This window comes from Pan troglodytes, chromosome 9, assembly GCF_028858775.2.
Source record: "Pan troglodytes isolate AG18354 chromosome 9, NHGRI_mPanTro3-v2.0_pri, whole genome shotgun sequence".
Classification (NCBI taxonomy): domain Eukaryota; kingdom Metazoa; phylum Chordata; class Mammalia; order Primates; family Hominidae; genus Pan; species Pan troglodytes.
In genome coordinates, this window is record NC_072407.2 from 23,279,397 (window position 1) to 23,301,711 (window position 22,315).

General features: G+C 42.1%; 1 protein-coding gene across 7 annotated transcripts in view; it reads left to right on the plus strand.

Annotated features, from left to right (window-relative positions):
* ZDHHC13 (zinc finger DHHC-type palmitoyltransferase 13) overlaps positions 1 to 22,315 on the plus strand; it is a 195,299-nt gene that overhangs the window by 127,584 nt on the left and 45,400 nt on the right. For 3 of the 7 annotated variants that reach the window (XM_063783900.1, XM_063783901.1, XM_063783906.1), the window contains exon 18: positions 7,500 to 7,546. In XM_063783900.1, coding sequence (XP_063639970.1) covers positions 7,500 to 7,546 — 47 coding nt within the window. Of the gene's footprint in view, positions 1 to 2,170; positions 2,286 to 7,499; positions 7,547 to 8,003; positions 10,567 to 22,315 lie in introns of those variants that run through there. The other 4 variants (XM_063783902.1, XM_016920559.4, XM_016920554.4 and 1 more) reach the window with 4 other exon arrangements.

A 22,315-nucleotide genomic window follows, 5' to 3' on the forward strand; every position in this document is an offset into this window, starting at 1 on the left:
CTAGATCTCAGCTATTCCTGGTCCTTGTACTAAGCCTGCAAATGAATCATGCTGGGTCTAGTCTGGGCAGGGTTAAAGAGGATGGATACAAGCAAGGGACCCAGGAAGTGGGCATGCCTGGAGCTGGCTTGTGCTGACTGTGGAGCTAGACTAGGTCAGAGTAAGTCCCAGGCAGCAGCAGGGCTGTGTGTGAAATCCCTTCAGACTCTCCTGTGACCTCCTGTGGGAGATTCCTGGTGGGCCCTGATGTATCCTGATGAGCCCTATATAGACATTTGCAGCCCTGGACTCAGTGGCAGCAGCAACAGTTGCTGCCATTTATTGAGCAATTACTGCTTCTAATTTCCTTTTTTGTTGTTTTTTTTTTGAGACAGAGTCTTGTTCTGTCACCCAGGCTGGAGTGCAGTGGTGTGATCTCGGCTCACTGCAACCTCTGCCTCCTGGGTTCAAGCAATTCTCCTGCCTCAGCCTCTCGAGTAACTGGGACTACAGGTGCGCGCCACCACGCCCGGCTAATTTTTGTATTTTTAGTAGAGATGGGGTTTCACCATATTGGCCAGACTGGTCGCAAACTCCTGACCTCATGATCTGGCTGCCTCAGCCTCCCAAAGTGCTAGGATTACAGGCGTGAGCCACTGCGCCCAGCCAGCTTCTAAATTTTAAAAATACTTTGGGTATAATAGAACACAAATTTTTCTGAGAGTCCTCATGCGAAGCTGGAGTCTGAGTTCTGTTCTCATTTTATTATTGCACATGGAATCTTAAAATTGTCATAATGTCATGTAATCCAGTGCTTATCAGTGGGTTGGAAAAACCTGCTTTTCCAGGTTCTAGGACATTAAAGAAGTATATGTAGAGATTCCTAGGAGTAGGGTTCAGGAATTTATTACCTAAAATATAGTCCTACTGGAGCCAGGTGCTGTGGCTCATGCTTATAATCCCAGCCCTTTGGGAGGCCAAGGCGGGTGGATCACTTGAGGTCAAGAGTTTGAGACCAGCCTGGCCACATGGTGAAACACCGTCTGTACTAAAAATACAAAAATTAGCTGGGCGTGCTGGTGGGGCCTGTAATTCCGGCTACTTGGGAGGCTGAGGCAGGAGAATTGCTTGAACCCGGGTGGTGGAGGTTGCAGTGAGCCAAGATTGCACCACTGCACTCCAGCATGGGCCATTAAGCAAGACTCTTGTCTTAAAAAAAAAAAAACAAAAGTCCCATTCAATGCAGGAATCCTATAACCTTCCTGATCAATCAATGATTGCTGCTCTTTGCTTAAAGCTGGTAGTGAAAGGTAACTGTGCTGATCCCCTCCAGGCAGATTTATCACATCCTGTTCTTGATCATACCCCTATATAGGCACCTCTGTTATGGATGCTTCCCACCTACACCACTGTGTGCTCCTTAAGGCAGGGAGAGGGACTTCTTCACCTCTTGGTCTTTCCAGTGCCCAGCAAAGTGCCGGACCCAGAGCAGGGGCTTGATAGGTGTTGGTTGATGGAGTAAAATTCTACTCTGGAATGTTATCCCACCAACCTCAGATGATACCTTGTCTTTTAATCTCTTTATCTTCGGTACTGAGTTCAATGCCTGGCACGCACTTGGTGTTCCATAATGCTAGGAAAATGAGCTCGTAATTACCACTCCCTTTTAAATGTCAGGTTTTTTACTTTAGCTAGGTTCTTCGGTTTTATTTATTTACTCACTGAAAAATAGTATACTGGGTGCTATACTATGCCCCTAAACCCTGAATTAGGTGCTAGGTATACACAGTGAGTGAAAGAGATAAAGTCCTTGCCCTTTTGGAGTTTATATTCAAGCAGTAGAAAGTGTCTGGTGCAAAGTGTTAGCTTTTATGGTATTTTTTTTTCCTGTAAGTGTGAGATTTCTCGCCATTCCTCAATTCAACAAATATGCCTTTTTTATTTTTTTAAAAAAATAAATGTTCTATCTCTATAGTACTTTTTAAAAGTTTCTGTAGATATTTTTCTTCCCTAGGAACCCAAGTTTTCTTCTCTTCTCCTTTCATCCCATATGTGTGGATCACTTGCTCCAAGCCTAGGGACTCAGCTAGGCACCAGCTACAGGACATGTTGGCTGCCCTTGGGATCCCAGCAACAAAGCCAACTCTTCACTTACTCCCACTCCCCCTCTCTCTTTCTCCCTCTTCTGCAGAGATGTGGACTTCATCTGGACAAATTGTCTGCTTCTCTGAGTTCTTCAAGATTGTGGCCTCTTAGTCACTGGAGGATGCCCTGTTTCTCCTGGAATGATACTGAAGTTGGCATAAGTGGGTTCCTTACACCTCAGTGGCCGTCAGTCATTGTGAATTCAGGCACTGAGAAGACAGAGCAGGCTCTTGATCAGCTGTGTCAGGCTGGGGGCATCCCCCATATAAGGTTCTAGACAGTCACCAAACATTCTAATAATCCACTCCTCCCTGAAATCTGAAATCTGCCTGATTTCTTCCAACTTCTTGGCACTAATGAATACCCCTTAAAGTTACGGTTTTCAGGATATGATTTGACCTAATATGCTTCATGATATCCAGATATATTATGGTAGAGTTTTATTGCTCATTGAACTGCTTTATTGTACAATACAGAGACAGAATAGGACCTACACAGATTAATTTTGTTGACAAAACAACTTATTTTCCAAAAGAATTAGATAGCTCTCCTCTAAGCCTTAATCAAAAATGTTTAGACTGGGTGCAGTGGCTCATGCCTGTAATCCCAGCACTTTGGGGGGCAGAGGTGGGAAGATCATGAGGTCAGGAGATTGAGACCATCCTGGCTAACACGGTGAAACCCCGTCTCCACTAAAAACACAAAAAATTAGCAGGGCGTGGTGGTGGGCGCCTGTAGTCCCAGCTACTTGGGAGGCTGAGGCAGGAGAATGGTGTGAACCTGGGAGGCAGAGGTTGCAGTGAGCCAAGATTGTGCCACTGCACTCCAGCCTGGGCGACAGAGTGAGACTCCATCTCAAAAAAAAAAAAAAAAAAGCTTAATAAAAGCTCACAGCAGTTATCAATATGGAAATTGACTAGAGTATATTAATCCACGTGTGGTTATAGTTATTAATGAATTGCATTTGAGTTTGCCCACAAAATATATAGTTCTATATACTCTTTTACGATAGTGCTAACATGGAACATAGTCCATGATTGATTATATGCTCGGCCATAAAGCGAGTCTCCATAAATTAAAAAAAAAAAATCAAAACCATACCAGCCATACTCTCAGCCACAGCAGAATAAAAATAAAAATCAATACCAAGATGATCTTTCAGAAACCACACAATAACATGGAAATTAAACGACTTAGTCCTGAATGAGTTTTGGGTAAACAACGAAATTATGGCAGAAATTTAAAAATCTCTTGGAAATACATGAAAACAGAGATACAACATACCAAAATCTCTGGGTTGCAGCAAAAGCAGTGTTAAGAAGAAAGGTTATAGCACTGAGCGCCTACCTCAAAAAGTTAGAAAGATCTCAAATTAATGATCTAATGTCACACCTAGAAGAACCAGAAAAATAAGAACAAGTGAATCTCAAAGTTAGCAGAAGAAGAGAAATAATTAAAATCAAAGTGGAACTGAATGAAATTGAGGCCCCAAATCCATACAAAGAATTAACAAAAACCAAGTTGGTTATTTGAAAGGATAAACAAGATCAGTAGACCACTAGCTAGATTAATAAAGAAAGAAGATCCAAATAAGCACAATCAGAAACAACAAAGGTGACACTATGACTGATCCCACATAAATACAAAAGATCCTCAGAGACTACTGTGAATATACCTCTACGCACACAAACTAGAAAATCTACAGGAAATGGATAAATTCCTGGAAATACACAATCTCCCAAGGTTGAATCAGGAAGGAATTGAAACACTGACCAGATCAATATTTAGTTCCAAAATTGAATTAGTAATAAAAAATCCTACCAATCATAAAAATCCTGGACCAGATGGATTCACAGCCTAATTCTACCAGACATACAAAGAAGAGTTGGTACCAGTTCTACTGAAACTATTCCTAAAATCAAGGTGGAGGGACTCTTCCCTAACTCATTCTACAAAGCCAGCATCACCCTGATACCAAAACCTGGTAAAGATACAACAAAAAAAAGAGAACTACAGGCAAATATCCCTGATGAACATAGATGCAAAAATTCTCAACAAAATACTAGCAAACTGAATTCAACAGCACAGCAAAAAGTTGATTCACCATGAACAAGTAGACTTCATTGCTGGGATGCAAGATTTGTTCAACATATACAAATCAGTAAATGTGACTCACCACATACGAAGAATTAAAAGCAAAAGTCATATGATTATCTCAATAGACACAGAAAAAGCTTTTGATAAATCCAACATCCCTTCATGATAAAAACCATCAAGAAGCTAGGCCTCGAAGGAACATACATAAAAATAATAAGAGCCATCTATGACAAACCCATAGCCAACATCATGAAAACTGGAAGCATTCTTCTTGAGAACTGGAACAAGACAAGGTTGCCATGCCCACTCTCACCACTCCTATTCAACATAGTACTAGAAGTGCTCACCAGAACAATCAGACAAGAGAAAGATATAAAAGGCATCTGAATAGGAAAATAATAAGTCAAACCATCTCTTCGTGGACTATATGATTCTATACCTAGAAAACCCTAAAGACTCTGCCAAAAGGCTCCTGGAACTGTAAACAGTAAAGTTTTAGGATACAAAATCAATGTACAAAAATCAGTAGCATTTCTATATACCAATAGCATTCAAGCTGAGAGCGAAATAAAGAACTCAATCCCATTTACAATAGACACACACACACACCCCTAGGAATACATCTAACAAAGGAGGTGAAATAATCTCTACAAGGAGAACTACAAAACACTGCTCAAGAAATCAGAGATGACACAAACAAATGAAAACATTCCATGTTCATGACTTGGAAGAATCAGTATCATTAAAATGGCCATACTGCCCAAAGCAATCTACAGATTCAACGATATTCATATCAAACTACCAACATCATTTTTCACAGAATTGGAAAAAAATTCTACAATTCATACAGAACCAATAAAGACCCCAAATAGCCAAAGCGATCTTAAGAAAAAAGAACAAAGCCAGAGACATCACATTACCCAACTTCAAACTATGTTATAAAGCTACAGTAACCCAAACAGCATGATACTGGCACAAAAACATACACATAGACCAATAGAACAGAATAGAGAACCCAGAAGTAAAGCCACACACCTACAGGCATCTAATCTTTAACAAAGTTGACAAAAATAAGCAATGAGGAAAGGACTCCCTATTCAATAAATGGTGCTGGGATAGCTGGATAGCCATATGCAGAAGGATGAAACTGAATCCCTGCCTTTCAAGATATATAAAAATTAACTCAAGTTGGATTAAAGATTTAAATGTAAGACCTCAAACTAAGAATCCTACAAGAAAACCTTGGGAACACCACTCTGGACATCAGCCTTAGGAAAGAATTTATGACTAAGTCCTCAAAAGCAATTGCAATAAAAACATTGACAAGTGAGACCTAATTAAACTAAAGAGCTTCTGCACAACAACAGAAACTATCAACAGAGTAAACAGACAACCTAGAGAATGGGAAAAAAAATGGCAAATTATGCATCCAGCAGAGGTCTAATACCCAGAATCTATAAAGAACTTAAATAATTGAACAAGCAAAAATCAACCCCATTAAAAAATGGACAAAAGACATGAACACATCTCAAAAGAAGACATACAAGCAGCCAACAAAAATATGAAAAAATGCTCCACATCACTAAATGGAGAAATGCAAATCAAAACCACGATAAGATACCATCTCACACCAGTCTGAATGGCTGTTATTAAAACGTTAAAAAACAACAGATGTTGTTGAGGCTGTGGAGGAAAGGGAATGCTTATACATTGTTGGTGGGAATGTAAATTAGTTCAGTCACTGCAGATATCAGTTTGGAGATTTCTCAAAGAACTCAGAACTACTATTCGACCTAGAAATCCCATTACTGGGTATATATCCAAGAGAAAACAAATTGTTCTACCAAAAAGACACATGTACTTTCATGTTCATCAAAGCACTATTCGGAATAGCAAAGACATGGAATCAACCTAGGTGTCCATCAGCGGTAGATTGGATAAAGAAAATGTGGTACATACATACCATGGAATACTACACAGCCATAAGAAAGAATGAAATCATGTCCTTTGAAGCAACATGGGTGCAGCTGTAGGCCACTGTCCTAAGTGAATTACCATAGGAACAGAAAACTAAATACCACATGTTCTCGCTTACAAGTGGGAGCTAAACTGTGGGTATTCATGGACATAAACATGGCAACAGTAGAAACTGGGGACTACTAATGAGAGGAGGGAGGAAGGGGGACAAAGGCTGAAAAATAAACAGTTGGGTACTATACCCACTACCTGGGTGATGGGATCATTCATACTCCAAACCTCGGCATCCTGCAATATACCCAGGTAACACACTTGCACATGTATCCCCTGAATCTAAAATGAAAGTTGAAAAAAAATTAAAAATTGGAACAAGCATTTTTATTTAAAAAAATAGATAAAATAGTGTTAAGCTTTGTTACAGATTCAATCTTTGAGATAACAATTTAAAATTGTTTTAAAGTTGATTTGAAGAATACAAAATGACATTACTTTTAAATTATTTTTCCTTTTTTTTATTTTTAGAGACACCGTCTTGCCCTTTTACCCAGGCTGGAGTGCAGTGGCGTGATTATAGCTCACTGCAGCCTTGAACTCCTGGTCTCAAGCAGTTCTGCCTGGGCCTCCTAAAGTGCTGGGATTACAAGTGTGAGCTACCACTCCTGGCCTAAGATGGCTGCTTTTAAAGAAATCAGGGTCTGGAGGACAGAGAAGTATCTTCTAGTCTGTAATCTTTCCTTGAGATAGGATAAGATGTGGATGAAAATTAGGACTTTGTGGTGAAACAGACCTTGGTTGGTTCAAAGGCCATCTCATCATTATAGCTGTGCATCCTTAGGCAAATGACTTAACCTCTCTGAACCTCCTTTCCCCCCACTCCCTAAAATTGGGATTAAAATATACATCTTCATGGGCTATCATGAGGATTACATGAGATAATAGATGCAAAGTACTTAGCACAATGTTTAGCACATGGCAAGTACTTAATAGCTATTATTATCATATGTTGTATATAATATAATCCAAACCAATCCAGAGAAATGCGTATCTGCCTTTGTGTTTATTTTTGCTTTCTCAATCACTTCGTAGAGATTTCCAATAGTTAGATTGTGTCTAAGAACCTTTCGCGAGGAAATCGTTTCTTCTAAGCAGCAGAATCTGTGTCCTCCACCCCCTTCCCCGACCTCCCACTGCCCCTACTGCAGGTGCAGCTATGTTCAGTGCTCAGCTCAGAGAATGTCCAGTGTCTTTGGAATCCTTACAACTAGAAGCCTGCTTTATCTTTTTTTTTTTTTTTTTTAAAGGAGAAATGGCTTGAGAAAGACATGTTGAAGAGGAAAAATACGTTAAGGTAACATGTTCTTATCTATTACTAGAATTAGTCAATGCATCATAATTTAAGGTTTCGTATCTAGTTTATTGGCTCGATTAGTAAATATCACCTCTCTTGTGCTTCACTTTCCTGTCTCTTTGCTCCCAGCACAGAGATTTCTTAACTGCTTGAAGTACAGGCCCAGGCATAGAATTGGATTTGGTTAACACTTGCCAACTGGCTTAGAATCTGAAGACTCCAGCTCTAGTTCCCGACTCTGACACCTACTAGCTCTGCAACTTTAGGGAAACCACTTACCTCTCTGAGCCTCAGTTTCCTCCTCTGTGAAATGGGCTGGTAATATCTATGGCATAAACACTTCATTGATGGTATGGGACCAGCTGAGGCTACATGTGTAAAAATATTGTTTGAAAATGTTAATTGCTATTTGATTATAAGGACATAGTCTTATTAATATGATCAAATCTCTTGCTAGCTTATTGGTTTTCATAGTAGGAGATGTCACTTGCTGTGTGATCTTGGACAAGTCACTGAACTCCTCTGAGCTGCACTCGTCTCCCCTGTAACATGCGGAGTGTAGACTTGATTACTTAAATCTCCCGACATCGTACAAGTCTATGCTGATGCCGAGCTTTCCTTGAAAACTGGAAAAAGTACAGGCTTTGAAGTGTGATGGACTGGGGTTAATCCCCTGCTTCGCAGCTTGCTTTCTTTTTGTCTCTCTGTACCCATAAGGATTATCTCAGAATGATCTGGATATTTTTGAAAAGTAACAGCAGCTTGGCTGAAAGACAATTTTGTCCGTAATAAGACATCATCTGTGAGCAGAGTTCTGCAGTGGCAGAAAACGGATCAGGCAGAGATTCAGGTTATAATTTCCAAACTCCAGTGGCCCACTTGGTAGAACCAGTTTGCATTTGTATGTTGAATTTTTGTTGACTAAATAACAGTGATCCAAGAGCTGAGATGGTTTATTGGTCCTCTTGGGGAGGGCTGTATTGCTGTCAAGGTGTGGATAAAGCATTTCAGGCAGGCCTGCCGCTGGCCCCTGGCCCAGTGGTGTACAGCTGTGTCAATAGGCCTTTGAAGTCCACGCACACCAGCTGACTGGTCAGCAGCCCCTGGGATGGTCTCTACAACCTTCGTCACAGGAAATTGGGAAAGGCATGTGGAAGCTAGCATTGCTGGAAGGGGAGGAGAAGAAAACTGTTGGGATCTTTGATGAAAACATGGGAGAAATTTACCGAAATTCACAGGCTGAGCCCATCAGCAGGATCTGGGATTGTTGATCACTGCTCTCCTTCTTTCTGGCTCCAGATCAATGTGATGAGCTGGTTTATCTTTATTCTGACTCGAATATGTGCCAGCTAGCGCTTCTGTGAGGCCTCAGTATAGTGATAGTATGCTGGAGGCGCTGGTGGTGCTGCAAGATTCACAAAGAGCTTCTGAATCATTAAAACATGAACAACCCCTGTTCAGAAGAATTTTAATGCAAAATATTTTTCATTTTTATTTGTTCGTCTTTTCTGATATTCTGCATTCTGGGGCACTGGCCTCTTCCCCGCCCCAGGATTTTCCCCATGTGCAGGTGCTTCATCATCACATGATCTCATTTAATCTTCACAACATCCCTGAGGTATGTTGTCTTCAATCCCCCTTTGGCAAAAGAGGAAATGGAAGCTCTGATTAAAACTTGGTGACGATAACACAGCTTAGCAGGAAACCCTGAGCTGTCTGACTCTCAAGCCTGTGTTGGGAAATCCTGCCCTGTGCTGCCTCTTGCTGCAGAGATCCTATCTGGATAAAGTGCTGGGTAACCAGGAATCAGAACCTCTGGAGGACGAGTATGACTTCTTTTCTGTCCCTGCTGCTCGAGTTCAAACCCTCACCATCCTCTCCTCCTCTTCCCTGTTCTTGCTCTGTACCTCCACTCCGTCACTGAATCTTGACACTTTGGCCCAGTGTCCCCCCTTGCACCCCTGCCTTTTCATTCTTACCCTTGTTGCCACACACCTGGGGCACTGCCGTAGCTGGCAGCTCCCTTTGTCACCAGTCTTTCCCTTTTTCATCTTTTCCACTAACCCTGCCAGACTCATCTTCCTTTAACACTGCTTTGTCCTATTTCATTTAAAATATCCCAGGGACTCATGAGATAAAGTCAAGACTCAGTACTTGACCTGACACAGCCCCCAGTCCCCCCAGGTAGACCTCAAAGCTTCTACATTTGTCCTTTTTCATGCTGCTGATAAAGACAGACTTGAGATTGGGCAATTTACGAAAGAAAGAGGTTTGTTGGACTTACGGTTCCATATGGCTGGGGAGACCTCACAATCACGGTGGAAGGCAAGGAGGAGCAAGTCATGTCTTACATGGATGGCAGCAGGCAAAACAGTTTGTGCAGAGAAACTCCCATTTTTAAAACCATCAGATCTTGTGAGACCCATTCACTATCATGAGAACAGCATGGGAAAGACCCATCCCCATGATTCAATCACCTCCCACCAGTTCCTCCCATGACATATGGGAATTGTAGGAATTGTGGGAGTTACAATTCAAGATGAGATTTGGGTGGGGACACAGCCAAAACATATCAACTCCTTTCCAGCCTTGCCCATCACTTCCTGCAATAACTTGATGTTGCCTGGGATTTTCTCACTTCAGCATCTTTGCTCATGAGGTATCTTCTGCCTAGAATGTGACCTTCCCACCCAACCTCCCCTCTGCTAAAAATCTCATCATGGTCTGCCTGAAGTGGCCTGTCTTTAATGAAGCATTCTCCAGTCACCTTGCAGGAATGATCCCCCCACCTTGAACACTTTGAAACACTTAAACAGTACTTCTCATATGTTGCTTCACTGTAATTATTTGTGTGCCAACATTTCCTCCCTATATACCAATGTGATGATGGAACCCATGTGTGTGTATCCCCCACTGTGGTCATTAGCATAGTGCCTTATATGTAGTGGTCCCTTTGTTGTATGTAAACTAATGAACAGTGAAAAGCAAATAATAAGAAATAAATCATTTATTGTTTCCCATGTGTCAGACAGTATTCTTAGTGCTATTCAAAGTAATAATTTAATTCTCGCAATAACCCTAAGAGGTAGATGATATTGTGTCTCCATTATAGAGATGAAGAAGCGAAGGCATGGTGAGCTGAGCTAGTCAAAGAATTAGTGATTGACCCAGGATTCAAATCTGAGCAATCTGCCTCCAGGACCTAGACTCCCGCTGTAGGTAGCTTTCCAGCACTCTTTTTCCTCTACTTAGAAGGTCCTGGCAGGCTAATAGGTGTACTCCTATAAGAGCTGCCTTGTGGGCTTATGGATTTCTCATTCGTGTCAGGTTCCTGAGGGCCTGAGAATGGTTAGCATCCAGCATTTCTTCCCTAAGCCAGTACACGAAGTCTTGCTCACCTCGGCAATGTGCATCAGGCAAAGTGGTGAGAGAATGGAAACACCTCCAAGTGCTGAGATTCCCCAGATGACAGGTGCTGTGTAAAAATGAAGCAAGTTTTTCATGTTCTATAAAACATGATAACTTCATTACACAGTAGTCAGGGTATGGGCCTATGACTCCTATAACACTCCACCTTTGGCATGAGGTGATTACTTGGTTAATAATCCTAATCGGCCTAGTGCGCATACCCTGTGTTTATCACTCCCATCTTATAATTAACTTTTATATTTTCCTTAACTTTACAACTCAATCTGTGCACCAGAGTGCCTGCAAACCTATATTTATCTAATTTAGCAAACATTTGCATGCACTGCAATTAGACTCACATGTTGTGTGATCAACGTCCTTTGCTAATTGCATAATTCCTTTTGAGTTTAATCATCATATGGCATTCTTTTTTTTTAAATGTCTATGTAGTTTGCTGTTGGTTATGATCTGCATGTGAAATCTCAGGCTGAGGCACCTGCAATCACAGAACCAAAGATATTCGAGAGCCAAAGACAAGGGAGGAACTGTGTTCCTTGTTGACAGGTGAAGAAATGGAGGCTCAAGGAAGCTAAGGGATTGCTTATCTAAACAGCTCATTATTAAGAGTTTCTGAAGATGGGAAAGGATAAATACATTTGCAAATAATATCTCCCAAACCATCCCAGTGTGGAAATTCCATCAATAATTGAAGTCAGTCCTGACTTAGCATGGAGCTTGAGTCTGGACACAATTAGTCTGGCCCTAAAAGAAATCAGGTTATGGGCAAGGACAAATCTAAGGATATTCTGGAATTATAACCCTTAGCAATTGTTTTTCAGCTTTGGGCTGCACATTGCCAGCAGATATTTTGGTATAAGGAAGGTTGGGTAAACTCTTTTCCCTTTCTTCTGCCTCTTAAAATTGTTTGTTTGTTTGTTTTATTGTAAATCTAGATTAGAATAGAATAGAGGTTTCAACCAGGAATTAGGGATTGGCCTAGAAAGAATCACAATATTGGAGCTGAAAGTCTATTTAGCTTGTTTTATAATAAAGTTCAGAAGGGCATATCCCAAATCACAGAGTTGGTTGCTCACAGGTCTGGGACTTGAGCCCCTGTCTCTTCAGTTGATGTCCAGGTTTTTCTTACTGCAGTGCTCTACTAATCAAGAGACTAAGTGGACAGAGTGCTCCTTGTCCTCTCCTTCCCTCATGCAGCACCTTTACACAGTGGCTTGGATGCCTGGTGCTAAGCAAGGGTGTATGGATGCAGATGCCCAGACCTTGATCTAAGCTAGGATGCAAAAGCAAAGGATGCAAAGGAGAAGGGGACCCACCAGGATGGGGAAGGCACCACTCCCCAGTGTGGAGATTTTGAGCTCAGAGAGGATTTAAGAGAATGCGATGGAACCTAACACAGTGCCTGGCCCATTGTGGGAACTCTACTGATATCTGCCAAATGGACATGTGTACTAGCAAGGGGATGAATGTAGGGTTATGAGGTCAGAAAGATAAGGACAGACTACTGCCACCTGCAGATTTTTTTTTTTGCTTGGAAGGCAGAGGAAATCATGAAAGGATTACCACAATGGACTTTCATCTGTTTATCTGCCTGGGAAGAAAGACCTGGTCATTAATGTGGAAGCACAAAGAATCATTGGGGGCTGGAAAATACAGCCCAGCAGTATGCTCAGAAAGAAAAGGAGACTGGGTCTTGGCTTCTGCCATGTCTCATAAACTGGGAAACCTTTCCATTGCTGCTGGCAGCAATAGAGATTCCCTGATCTCTGAACCCATGGCTTGCTTCTACAGCAGTACTTGCCACCCTCTGTCAGATACATCCTCTGCATCTTTGGCTCCTACATAACATCTAGAGAGTAGTAAGTGCTCAGTTAATGTAGGTTGAATGGATGAATGGATTGGACACTGTTGAAATGTTCAACTCTCGCCAAGTCAACAGGGCAAGGTAATGTATGGAATGGCCAAAGTAGTAATAAAAATATTTGAATAGCCTAGATGGATGGACCAAAGCAATAATATTAAATTTATCTAGAGGAAATGTAACACAAAGTCTATATTTAGCTTTAAAAATGTCAATTACCCAATCAAAGAGTGGGTGAAATATGAAGGATTGTAGTCCATATTTTAAAAAAGCCATCAGGGGTAGGTCTTAGTGGACCATAAGCTTAACATGAAAAAGTTTGTTATGTAGCTGCTGAAATAGTGTTGAAGTTCATCAGTAGAAGTCTGATCCAGATCAGTGCAAGTGACACTACCTGCAGTTTTGCTTATTAAAATAAAAAATTTTTAGAGATGGAGTCTCACTAAGTTGTCCAGGCTGGAGTACAGTGGCCATTCACAGGTGCGATAATTGTGTACTACATCATTGAACTCCTGGCCTCAAGCAATTCTCCTGCTTCAGCCTCTTGAGTAGCTGGGGCTGTGGTTTTTCAGCTGGGTCAGGCCACCTCTGGGGCAGAAGTTCACTTGGGGTTCCTTTTTTTTTTTTTTTTTTGAGATGGAATTTCGCTCTTGTTGCATAGGCTGGAGTGCAATGGCGCGATCTTGGCTCACCGCAACCTCTGCCTCCTGTGTTCAAGCGATTCTCCTACCTTAGCCTCTCAAGAAGCTGGGATTACAGGCATGCACCATCATGCCCAGCTAATTTTGTATCTTTAGTAGAGACAGGGTTTCTCCATGTTGGTCAGGCTGGTCTCGAACTCCCAACCTCAGGTGATCCGCCCACCTTGGCTTCCCAAAGTGCTGGGATTACAGGCGTGAGTGACCGCACCTGGCCTACTTGGGATTCTATTAATAGCCACACCTTACCCTGGGTCCAGTGCTTTAGTTTACAAAGTGTTTTCCCAGGCATTATCTTGTTACATTCTTCTAATGAGGTGGTTTGTATACTGGCAAAAGGCAAGCTGACTTGCTCAAGGTCACCCAGCCAGTGAGTGGCAAATCCTAATCCTCCTAATTATTGTCTATATTCTTTCTGCCACATCATGCAGCCTTTATGCAGAACAGAGCCCCCACTGTGCAGCCTCTAGAAGTGAGGCCCGCACGATGCTTGTCAAATGCTGTCAACAGTGGACACGCTCAGATGGGCACCTCGCAATCAGCCAGACTGACAGTGATGGTTCACAAACCACTTTTCCTAACTGAAAGGGGCTTTGATGGGCCAGCTCACATTACAAGCACAGTGATCTTGGCCTCTTTCAAAACTGACAACAGGCAAACATTGAACATCACTTTACCTCTGAATGAGCCCAGGAAAGGACAGCTCTCTTTTTGAGACAGGGTTTTGCTCTGTTGCCCAGGCTGGAGTGCAGTGGCATGGTCATGGCTTATTGCAGCCTCGACCTCCCAGGTAGCTGGAACTAAAGGCATGCATCACCATGCCTAGCAATTTTTTTTTAATTTTATTTTTTTTTGTAGAGATGAAGTCTCACTATGTTATCCAGGTTGGTCTCAAACTCCTGGGCTTAAGCAATCCTCCTGCCTCAGCCTCCCAAAGTGCTGGGATTACAGGTAGTGAGCCACTGCACCCGGTCAGATCTTCATTCTTAACTCCTCATATACTATAGAAAGGATTTGTGAGCTGGGGCTGTAAACGGGGACAGAAGAAAGGGAAAAGAGCTAACATTTTTCAAGTTCCTATTAAGTCCCTGGCTCAAGACATTTTCACATTTATTTAGGTTTCCTGTTTTTAATGCTCTACCTGTCTCTAGCCTCACTGCTTACCCTGGTCACCATTTGACCCCTACAGTCTCCTGGCATTGGCTGTCATAATATTCACTCATATCCCTGTGGTCTTTACCAGTGGTTGTCTATTCTTCGAAAAAAGACTATGAGGTGGGTAGGATAGGGATTATTCTCTTATTTTACAATGAGGTGCAAGAATGTCTATCTTTTATCTATCTATCTATCTATCTATCTATCTATCTATCTATCTAATCATCTATCTATCATCTATCTATCCATCCACCCATCTAACTCATCCATCCATCCATCCACCCATCCATGCATTTATTCATTGAGCAAATATTTATTAAGATAATTCTATGTTATAGGACGTATACAATGCACTGTAGAAACAGATGTCTGGAAAGCTCTTAGAGGAGATGTATAAACTTATGAGAAAAGGAGGCATCATAGTTGGGGCTTTTAATTAAGGAGGGTGACACAGATGATGGGATGTGTCATGGCAGGCCGTGACCAGTAGGTGGCACTCGTGGTCCCAGAAGGCTCATGAGTTCTCCAAAGCCAAGCTTTCATTTCCTATTCATTACTGTGCTTAAAATTAAATTCTAAGACATATCATTGAAAAGCTGTATTCAATTTGATTTAAATTCCATTTATTTGCTGTTAATTGTTCCATGCTTTTCTAAAAATGGTCAAATTAAATCTAGTTGTGTCAGGGCTTCCTGGATAAGTGAAAGTCACGTCCAGGAAATTCAGACTCCTAAGTAAGTTAGCACCTCCACTGATTGGCATTAGGTCCCGAATTCCTCTCTTAGGAAATACTCATGAAAAGTTAATGCTATTGGAAAAAGATCTGGAAGGAGACACTCTAAAATGTTAGTTGCGATATCCCCCAGTGGTGGTAGTACAGATGATTTTTAAATTATTTATTTATTTATTTATTTTTTTGAGATGTAGTCTCACTCTGTCGCCCAGGCTGTAGTGCAGTGGCACAATCTCGGCTCACTGCAAGCTCCGCCTTCCGGGTTCACGGCATTCTCCTGCCTCAGCCTCCCAGGTAGCTGGGACTACAGGCACCCGCCACCACTCCCGGCTAATTTTTTTTTGTATTTTCAGTAGAGATGGGGTTTCACCGTGTTAGCCAGGATGGTCTCGATCTCCTGACCTTGTGATCCGCTCGCCTCGGCCTCCCAAAGTGCTGGGATTACAGGCGTGAGCCACCACGCCCGGCCTAATTTTTAAAAAATATTTGTCTACTTTGGCCGGGCGCGGTGGCTCACGCCTGTAATCCCAGCACTTTGGGAGGCCGAGGCGGGCAGATCACGAGGTCAAGAGATCGAGACCATCCTGGCTAACACGGTGAAACCCCATCTCTACTGAAAATACAAAAAAAAATTAGCTGGGCGTGGTGGCCTGTGCCTGTAGTCCCAACTACTCGGGAGGCTGAGGCAGGAGAATGGCGTGAACCTGGGAGGCGGAGCTTGCAGTGAGCCGAGGTTGCGCCACTGTACTCCAGCCTGGACGACAGAGTGAGACTCTGTCTCAAAAAAAATAAATAAATAAAAATAAATAATAAATAAATAAATACTTGTCTACTTTAGGCATTTTTTTACAGTCAGCATGTGTTGTTTATTTTAAATTTTTCTTTAAAGTGTAATCTACAACTGGAAAAGTACACAAATCTTAAGTGAACACGTAAGTTTTAAGATATATTTATATATACATATAGCCATCACCCAGCTTAAGATACAGAACATTATGAAAACCCCAGAAAGTTCCCTCATGTCCCTTCCCAATGACCCCCACCCCTCAGAAACCACTGTTCTGACTTCTACTGACACAAATCAGTTGTGACTATTTTTGAACTTCATATATACGGAGTCATACCAGATGTTTTCTTTTTTCGTGTCGAGACTTTTACTCAGTGCTATTTCTTTAGGTCGATGTGTATAAATATATAAAAACTTACCAAACTGTTCTGTTGTATGTAGCAGCATCTGTTCCTTTTTCATTGATGTGTAGTGTTCCATTGTGTAAATATATTACAAAGGTATTTTTATCATCAGAAGAAAAATTTACTAAAAGTGGTTAAATATAGACATGGCAACTGCTTCTTTGCTGGAGGCCAGGAAGACATTTCAATGGCAAGGTAATCCTCAGGGGATATGGATTTGGACAGCCATGCTGGAATTGGCCTGGGCTCAGAAGCACTGGGTCTTTAAGAAAGAAGTAAAAGGAACTGTGGGGGGTCAGGTGTTCTGACTGAAGAAACATTGAGTTCATTGTTCTATGGTGGATAGGGCTAGCTCTTGCTCTCTGGCTGAGTGTTGGTGTCTGCCTTTAGGGCCAAGTTACTGGAGTTCTCCGTCCTCCCTGAGCCCCAGTTTTCTAATCAGTAAAATGTGTAGGCTTGCCATATTTATGGGCAAAAAAAAAAAGAAAGAAAAAAATCAAGAGAGCCAGTTAAATTTGAGTTTCAGATAAACAACGAACAATTTCTCAGTATAAGTATTTCCTGAGCATTGCATGGAACATATTCATACTAAAGAATTATTCATTGTTTATTTGCAATTTAAATGTAACACATTTTATCTGGCAGTGCTAAAAGTGAGTGTAATACAATATCCTGCTTACACAATAACATGACTGTTTGTGAGAAAGTGTTTGAAAACAGAATAGTATGTACAGATGAAAGAACATGGAGAGGGCCAGAAAGGCGGGGAGGAGAACCGCTGTGCTTGGGATTGAGTCCTGTGGGCCCCAATCAAGACAGGAGTCTTCCCTCTCTCATCCACCACCAAGACCCCAGTGCGCAGCTCCATGCCCATGCTGGAGAAGGAGACACTGAAACATTCTCTGTTGAACAACTGAGTGGATGTGATTTCCATCTCAGGCCTTTACCTGCTTTTGACCTTAGGTAAGCTATTTAATCATTCTGTGTTTCTTTTTTCTTACTGCATTATTCAGTTAATACTTCAAGGGACCAAATTCTTTGCTGGGTAGAGGGACTGATGAACTGAGGTTTCCACCCTCCTGGAGTTTGTGTTATTAATATAAAGAGGGATGAGAGAATGCAAATATGTAAACAAGGAAAAAGAAAATTTCTGATGGTAAAAAATGCTGTGATGGAAATAAGGCTGTGTGATAAGAGAGGGTCAGCAATGCTATTTGCATGGTTGGTTGGGGAGGGTCACTCTAAGGAGGTGACCCCCCGCAGAGCCCAGAGGAGGGGCATTCTGGGCAGAGGAAAAACAGGTTTTCTTACCTGAAAATTGAGGGTGAGAGGACCCTCTTCTAACAACTGTAAAGGGTCAAATGAAGGAAACTTGCCTTGAGACATTTTCAAGTTTCCTACAAGTAAAAGAGATCATGGACTTTTCTTCTGGAGTCTCAACCTCAGTCCCCAGATGACCTAGAAACTCAGAACGACAGTATTTGATTCCTTGGGTGTAATGCAGAGCTCAATATACTCAAAAACTGCACCGTAGACCAAACTGTTTCTACCTGTCGGTGGGGAGATAAGTACAAACATTGAAGGTGTTTAAAAACTTGGATAGTGCCATGACATTCAAGCACATATTGTATTTTGTAGATTTCCCCCATTTCATTTTTCTGTTAATCAATCTATGATAGACTGGGAAGAAGAAGAAGAAAAAAAACCAACTGGTTCCTTAACCACAGAAAGTTTGAAAATTGGTATAGTGACTTTCGAGTCAGAAAAAGCTGAGATTTATTACAGTTCAATCTTTTACTGGCTGGTTGACCTTAATTAAGTTGCATAATCTCCCTGTGCCTTGGTTCCTCCTGCAAAATAAGCATAACAGTGCTCACGTGTTAAGGCTTTGGAATTTCAATGCAGTAACCTGTGTAAAGCACCTGACACAGTAACTGATGCAAAAATGTTAACTCCCACTATCATTATTACTAGTATATTACATCCATTCATTCAGTTAACAAATAGTACCATTTACTGAGTGCCTACTATGTGCTAGGCCTTCTCCTAGGAATAGGGGTACTATAAGAACCATAAAATCCCCCTCTCCCCAGTTTACATGGGGGAGAGATAATAAATGAGCAAGCAAAACAAATGATCTATCAGATGGTGGTAATTCCTATGGAGACAAAACAGGGAAGGCAGAGAGGGGAGAGAAAGCCTCACTGAGCAGAGAGGAAAGAGGTAGGGAGGGAGCCCATCAAATGTCTAGAGAGTGTTCTAGGTGGGCAGACAGAAAGTGCAAAGGCCCTGAGGTGGGACCATATCCTGCCTGGTGTGTTCAGGGAACAGCAAGGAGGACAGTGTACCACAAACAGATCAGAGAGGTGAAGAGGGGCAGAGATAAGTCAGAACAGGAGAAGGGGCTTTGTCCTCCTGGCTATCCCTAGAACCGTGGGTTCAGCAGACACTTGAGAAGGGCTTGGTTTCTTGGTGGGAGCTTTCTCCCTGGAGGCCAGGGCCTTGAGTCTGTGAGGGGCAGGGGAGCCTGTGCCTGGTTTTGTGATGCTTCCCATCCCCAAATCCAAGCTTGGGGCCTTTAACTCTTCTTGCTGCAATGCTAAGCCTGAACTGAACAGTAGTTCTTACCAGTTGAGCCCACACTGTAGTCTCAGATGGATCTTTTTCAGCTGAAATAAGATCAATTCAAAAGCTGCTTGTGAAATCAAATCCAGATTTCTGTCACCCATGCTTTTCAATGTGCACAAGCTTGTTAGGTTCTTAATATATACAGTTGGTCCTCATTTTTCACATATTCTGAGTTCGTGAGTTCATCTGCATGCTAACAGTTATTTGTAACTCCCAAATCAATGCTGGCTGTGCTTTCATGGTCATTCTTGGACATGCACGTTGTGAGAGCAAGTGAGACACCTGTCATGCACATTCGCAGCTGAGGTCCAGCAAGGTGACACTTGCCTTCCTGATTCAGTTATAAACGAATGTCCTTTTCACGGTCTGGTTAGTGCTATGGCTTGTGCATTTTTGTGCTTTATGTGGGCGATTTTGCTGTTTAAAATGACCCCCATCATAGTATTGATGTGCTGTCTTGTGTTTCTAAGTGCAAGAAGGCTGTGATGTGCCTTATAGAGAAAATATGTGTGTTTGAGCATCGTTCAGGCCTGAGTTGTAGTGCTGTTGGCTGTGAGTTCAGTGTTAATCAACAGTATATAGTATATTAAATAACGTGTCTTTAAACAGAAACACACATAAAACAAGGTTATGCATTGATTGGTTGATGAAGATGTGACCAGAGGATCACAGGAGCCTAACCCCATGACTCCCCTAGAAGCAATGGTTCAGGATTCGTTAGTTCAGTGTTAGTGGTGACGTTATGGAATATAACCACTGTGAATAACAAGAGTCAACTATATGCAGCTAAACTGTTTTCCTGTGAAGTACAATTTATACTGTTATAACAGGGTCTAGGAATACCAGTTTTACCGCACATCTGCCAGCATTAAAGCATTAAATGTTATCATTAATTTTTTTTCAAATTTGATAGGTGAAAAGAGTATATAGGCTTTTGTTTGTTTGTTTTTTGAGACAGGGTCTTGCTCTGTCACTCAGGCTGGAGCGCAGTGGCGCAATCATGGCTCACTGCAGTCTCGACTTCCTGGGCTCAAGCGGTCCTCTTATGTCAGCCTTCTGAGTAGTTGGGACCACAGGTATGTGCCACCACACCTAGGTAATTGTATTTTTTTGTGGAGACAGGGTTTCACCATGTTTCCCAGGCTTGTTTTGAACTCCTGGGCTCAAGCAATCCACCTGCCTCAGCCTCCCAAAGTGCTGGGATTACAGGTGTGAGCCACTGCACTCAGCCTAAAAGTATGTAATTCTAATGTGTGTTTTTTGACTGGCAGCAAGGTTGAATGTTTCTCCTTGTTGGTTAAAGTCCAGGCCCAGTGCATTTAAGACAAATTTCCTTGAGTCCTATGTGACAGGCAGAAAGGATTGAAGTACTTCTGGGTCATCCTGATGGCAAGAAGCCAGCACCAGGGCTGCACATGGCAAGTTATTTTATTTCAGGACTTCCATGAAATAAAGGGAAACAACAATTGATTGAGTCCCTAGTGTGTACAAGTCCTGTGCCAGTCTTCTACATCCAAGGAGGTTACTTTACCCCTGGGATAACACAGCCAGCTCTGACATCAGTGCTTCTCCTCATAGTGGTTAGAGCAGAGCTTTTGGGTCAGACTGCCTTGATTTGAAAATAAATATAACCAACTTACTGGCGGTGTGATCTTGGGCACTTTCTTAACCAGTGCTCAGTTTCCTCATCTGTAATGATGGAGTTGATGATAATAATACTATCTTACCTCATAGATTTGACATGTGGATGAAATGAGTTAGCACATGAAAATCACCTAGAACAAAGCCCAGCACACTGTAAAGCCTCCATGCATGTTGGCTGTTGTTATTAAGTACGAAGAACCATTGTGGGGCATGGCGAATACATAATCCTTGTCCCACAGAAGCTTGCCTAGGAGACAAGATTTGCACCCTTGAAATGAAACTCTTTCCATGTTGGCAGGTGTGGCTTAGCAGAAAGAACACCACCTGAGGTGTCAGGAATTCTAGCTCTGCATCCCATTTGCTGATTTCTTGGGCTTAAATCACTTTACCTCTTGGAACCGCAGTATATTCACAGGTTAAAAATATACCTAACCCTTAGGATGCATTCTCACATGTCTCATTTAGTCTTCACAACATTCAAATGACATCAGTCTTAATGTTCCCATTTTACTGATGAGGAAATTGCAGCTTACAGGCTGAGGTGTCTTGTCTGAGATCCTGTAGCTAGTGAGAGGAAGGCCTTTTGATCACAGTCCATTGATCTGCTTACCACCCCTGATGCCTCTAATATAAAATAAAGGATTTGGTCTGGAGGCCTCTCTAGCCCCTGCCAGCTACTAGTCTGTGACCATTTAAGAGGGAGAGTGGTGGGTTAGGGGACTTAGCTTACTTAAGAGGTACATCTTCATGGTTGGTTAAATCTACAAATTCATCTTGATGCTGTCACTTGATGCTTTACTTTTTTTTTTTTTTTTTTTGAGACGGAGTCTCACTCTGTCACCCAGGCTGGAGTGCAGTGGTGCCATCTCGGCTCACTACAACCTCCGCCTCCCTGGTTCAAGCGATTCTCCTGCCTCAGCATCCCAAGTAGCTGGGATTACAGGCATATGCCACCACACCCGTCTAATTTTTTTGTATTTTTAGTAGAGATGGGGTTTCACCATGTTAGCCAGGTTGGTCTCAATTTCCTGACCTCGTGATCTGCCCACCTCAGCTCCCAAAGTGTTGGGATTACAGGCTTGAGCCAGCTTTACATTTTTTGAATGTTACCTCTCTCTTAATTTCCCCAGAATGAGTGACTTTCAGCCAGTGTTTCTGCATTGACTTGTTTTCTGGCTGGTGGCTCTTTTGCCTGCCGGTGGGAGCAGGATCAACACATGTGTTCCTCTTCCCTCCTCCTTGTTCCTTCTTTCTGCTGTTGTTTCTGAAGCTGCAGTCAATGAGCCTTCCTCGGGAGTTGTTCTGCAGCTTGAACAGTTAAGCAAGTCTAATCTTTTTGTTTGCAGCCACCTTGGGCAATTGGCTACTGAATATGCTGCCTCTGCTAGCCTTGCCTGCTTGCTGGGAGAATTAAGTTCCCTCTTCCCCAGCAG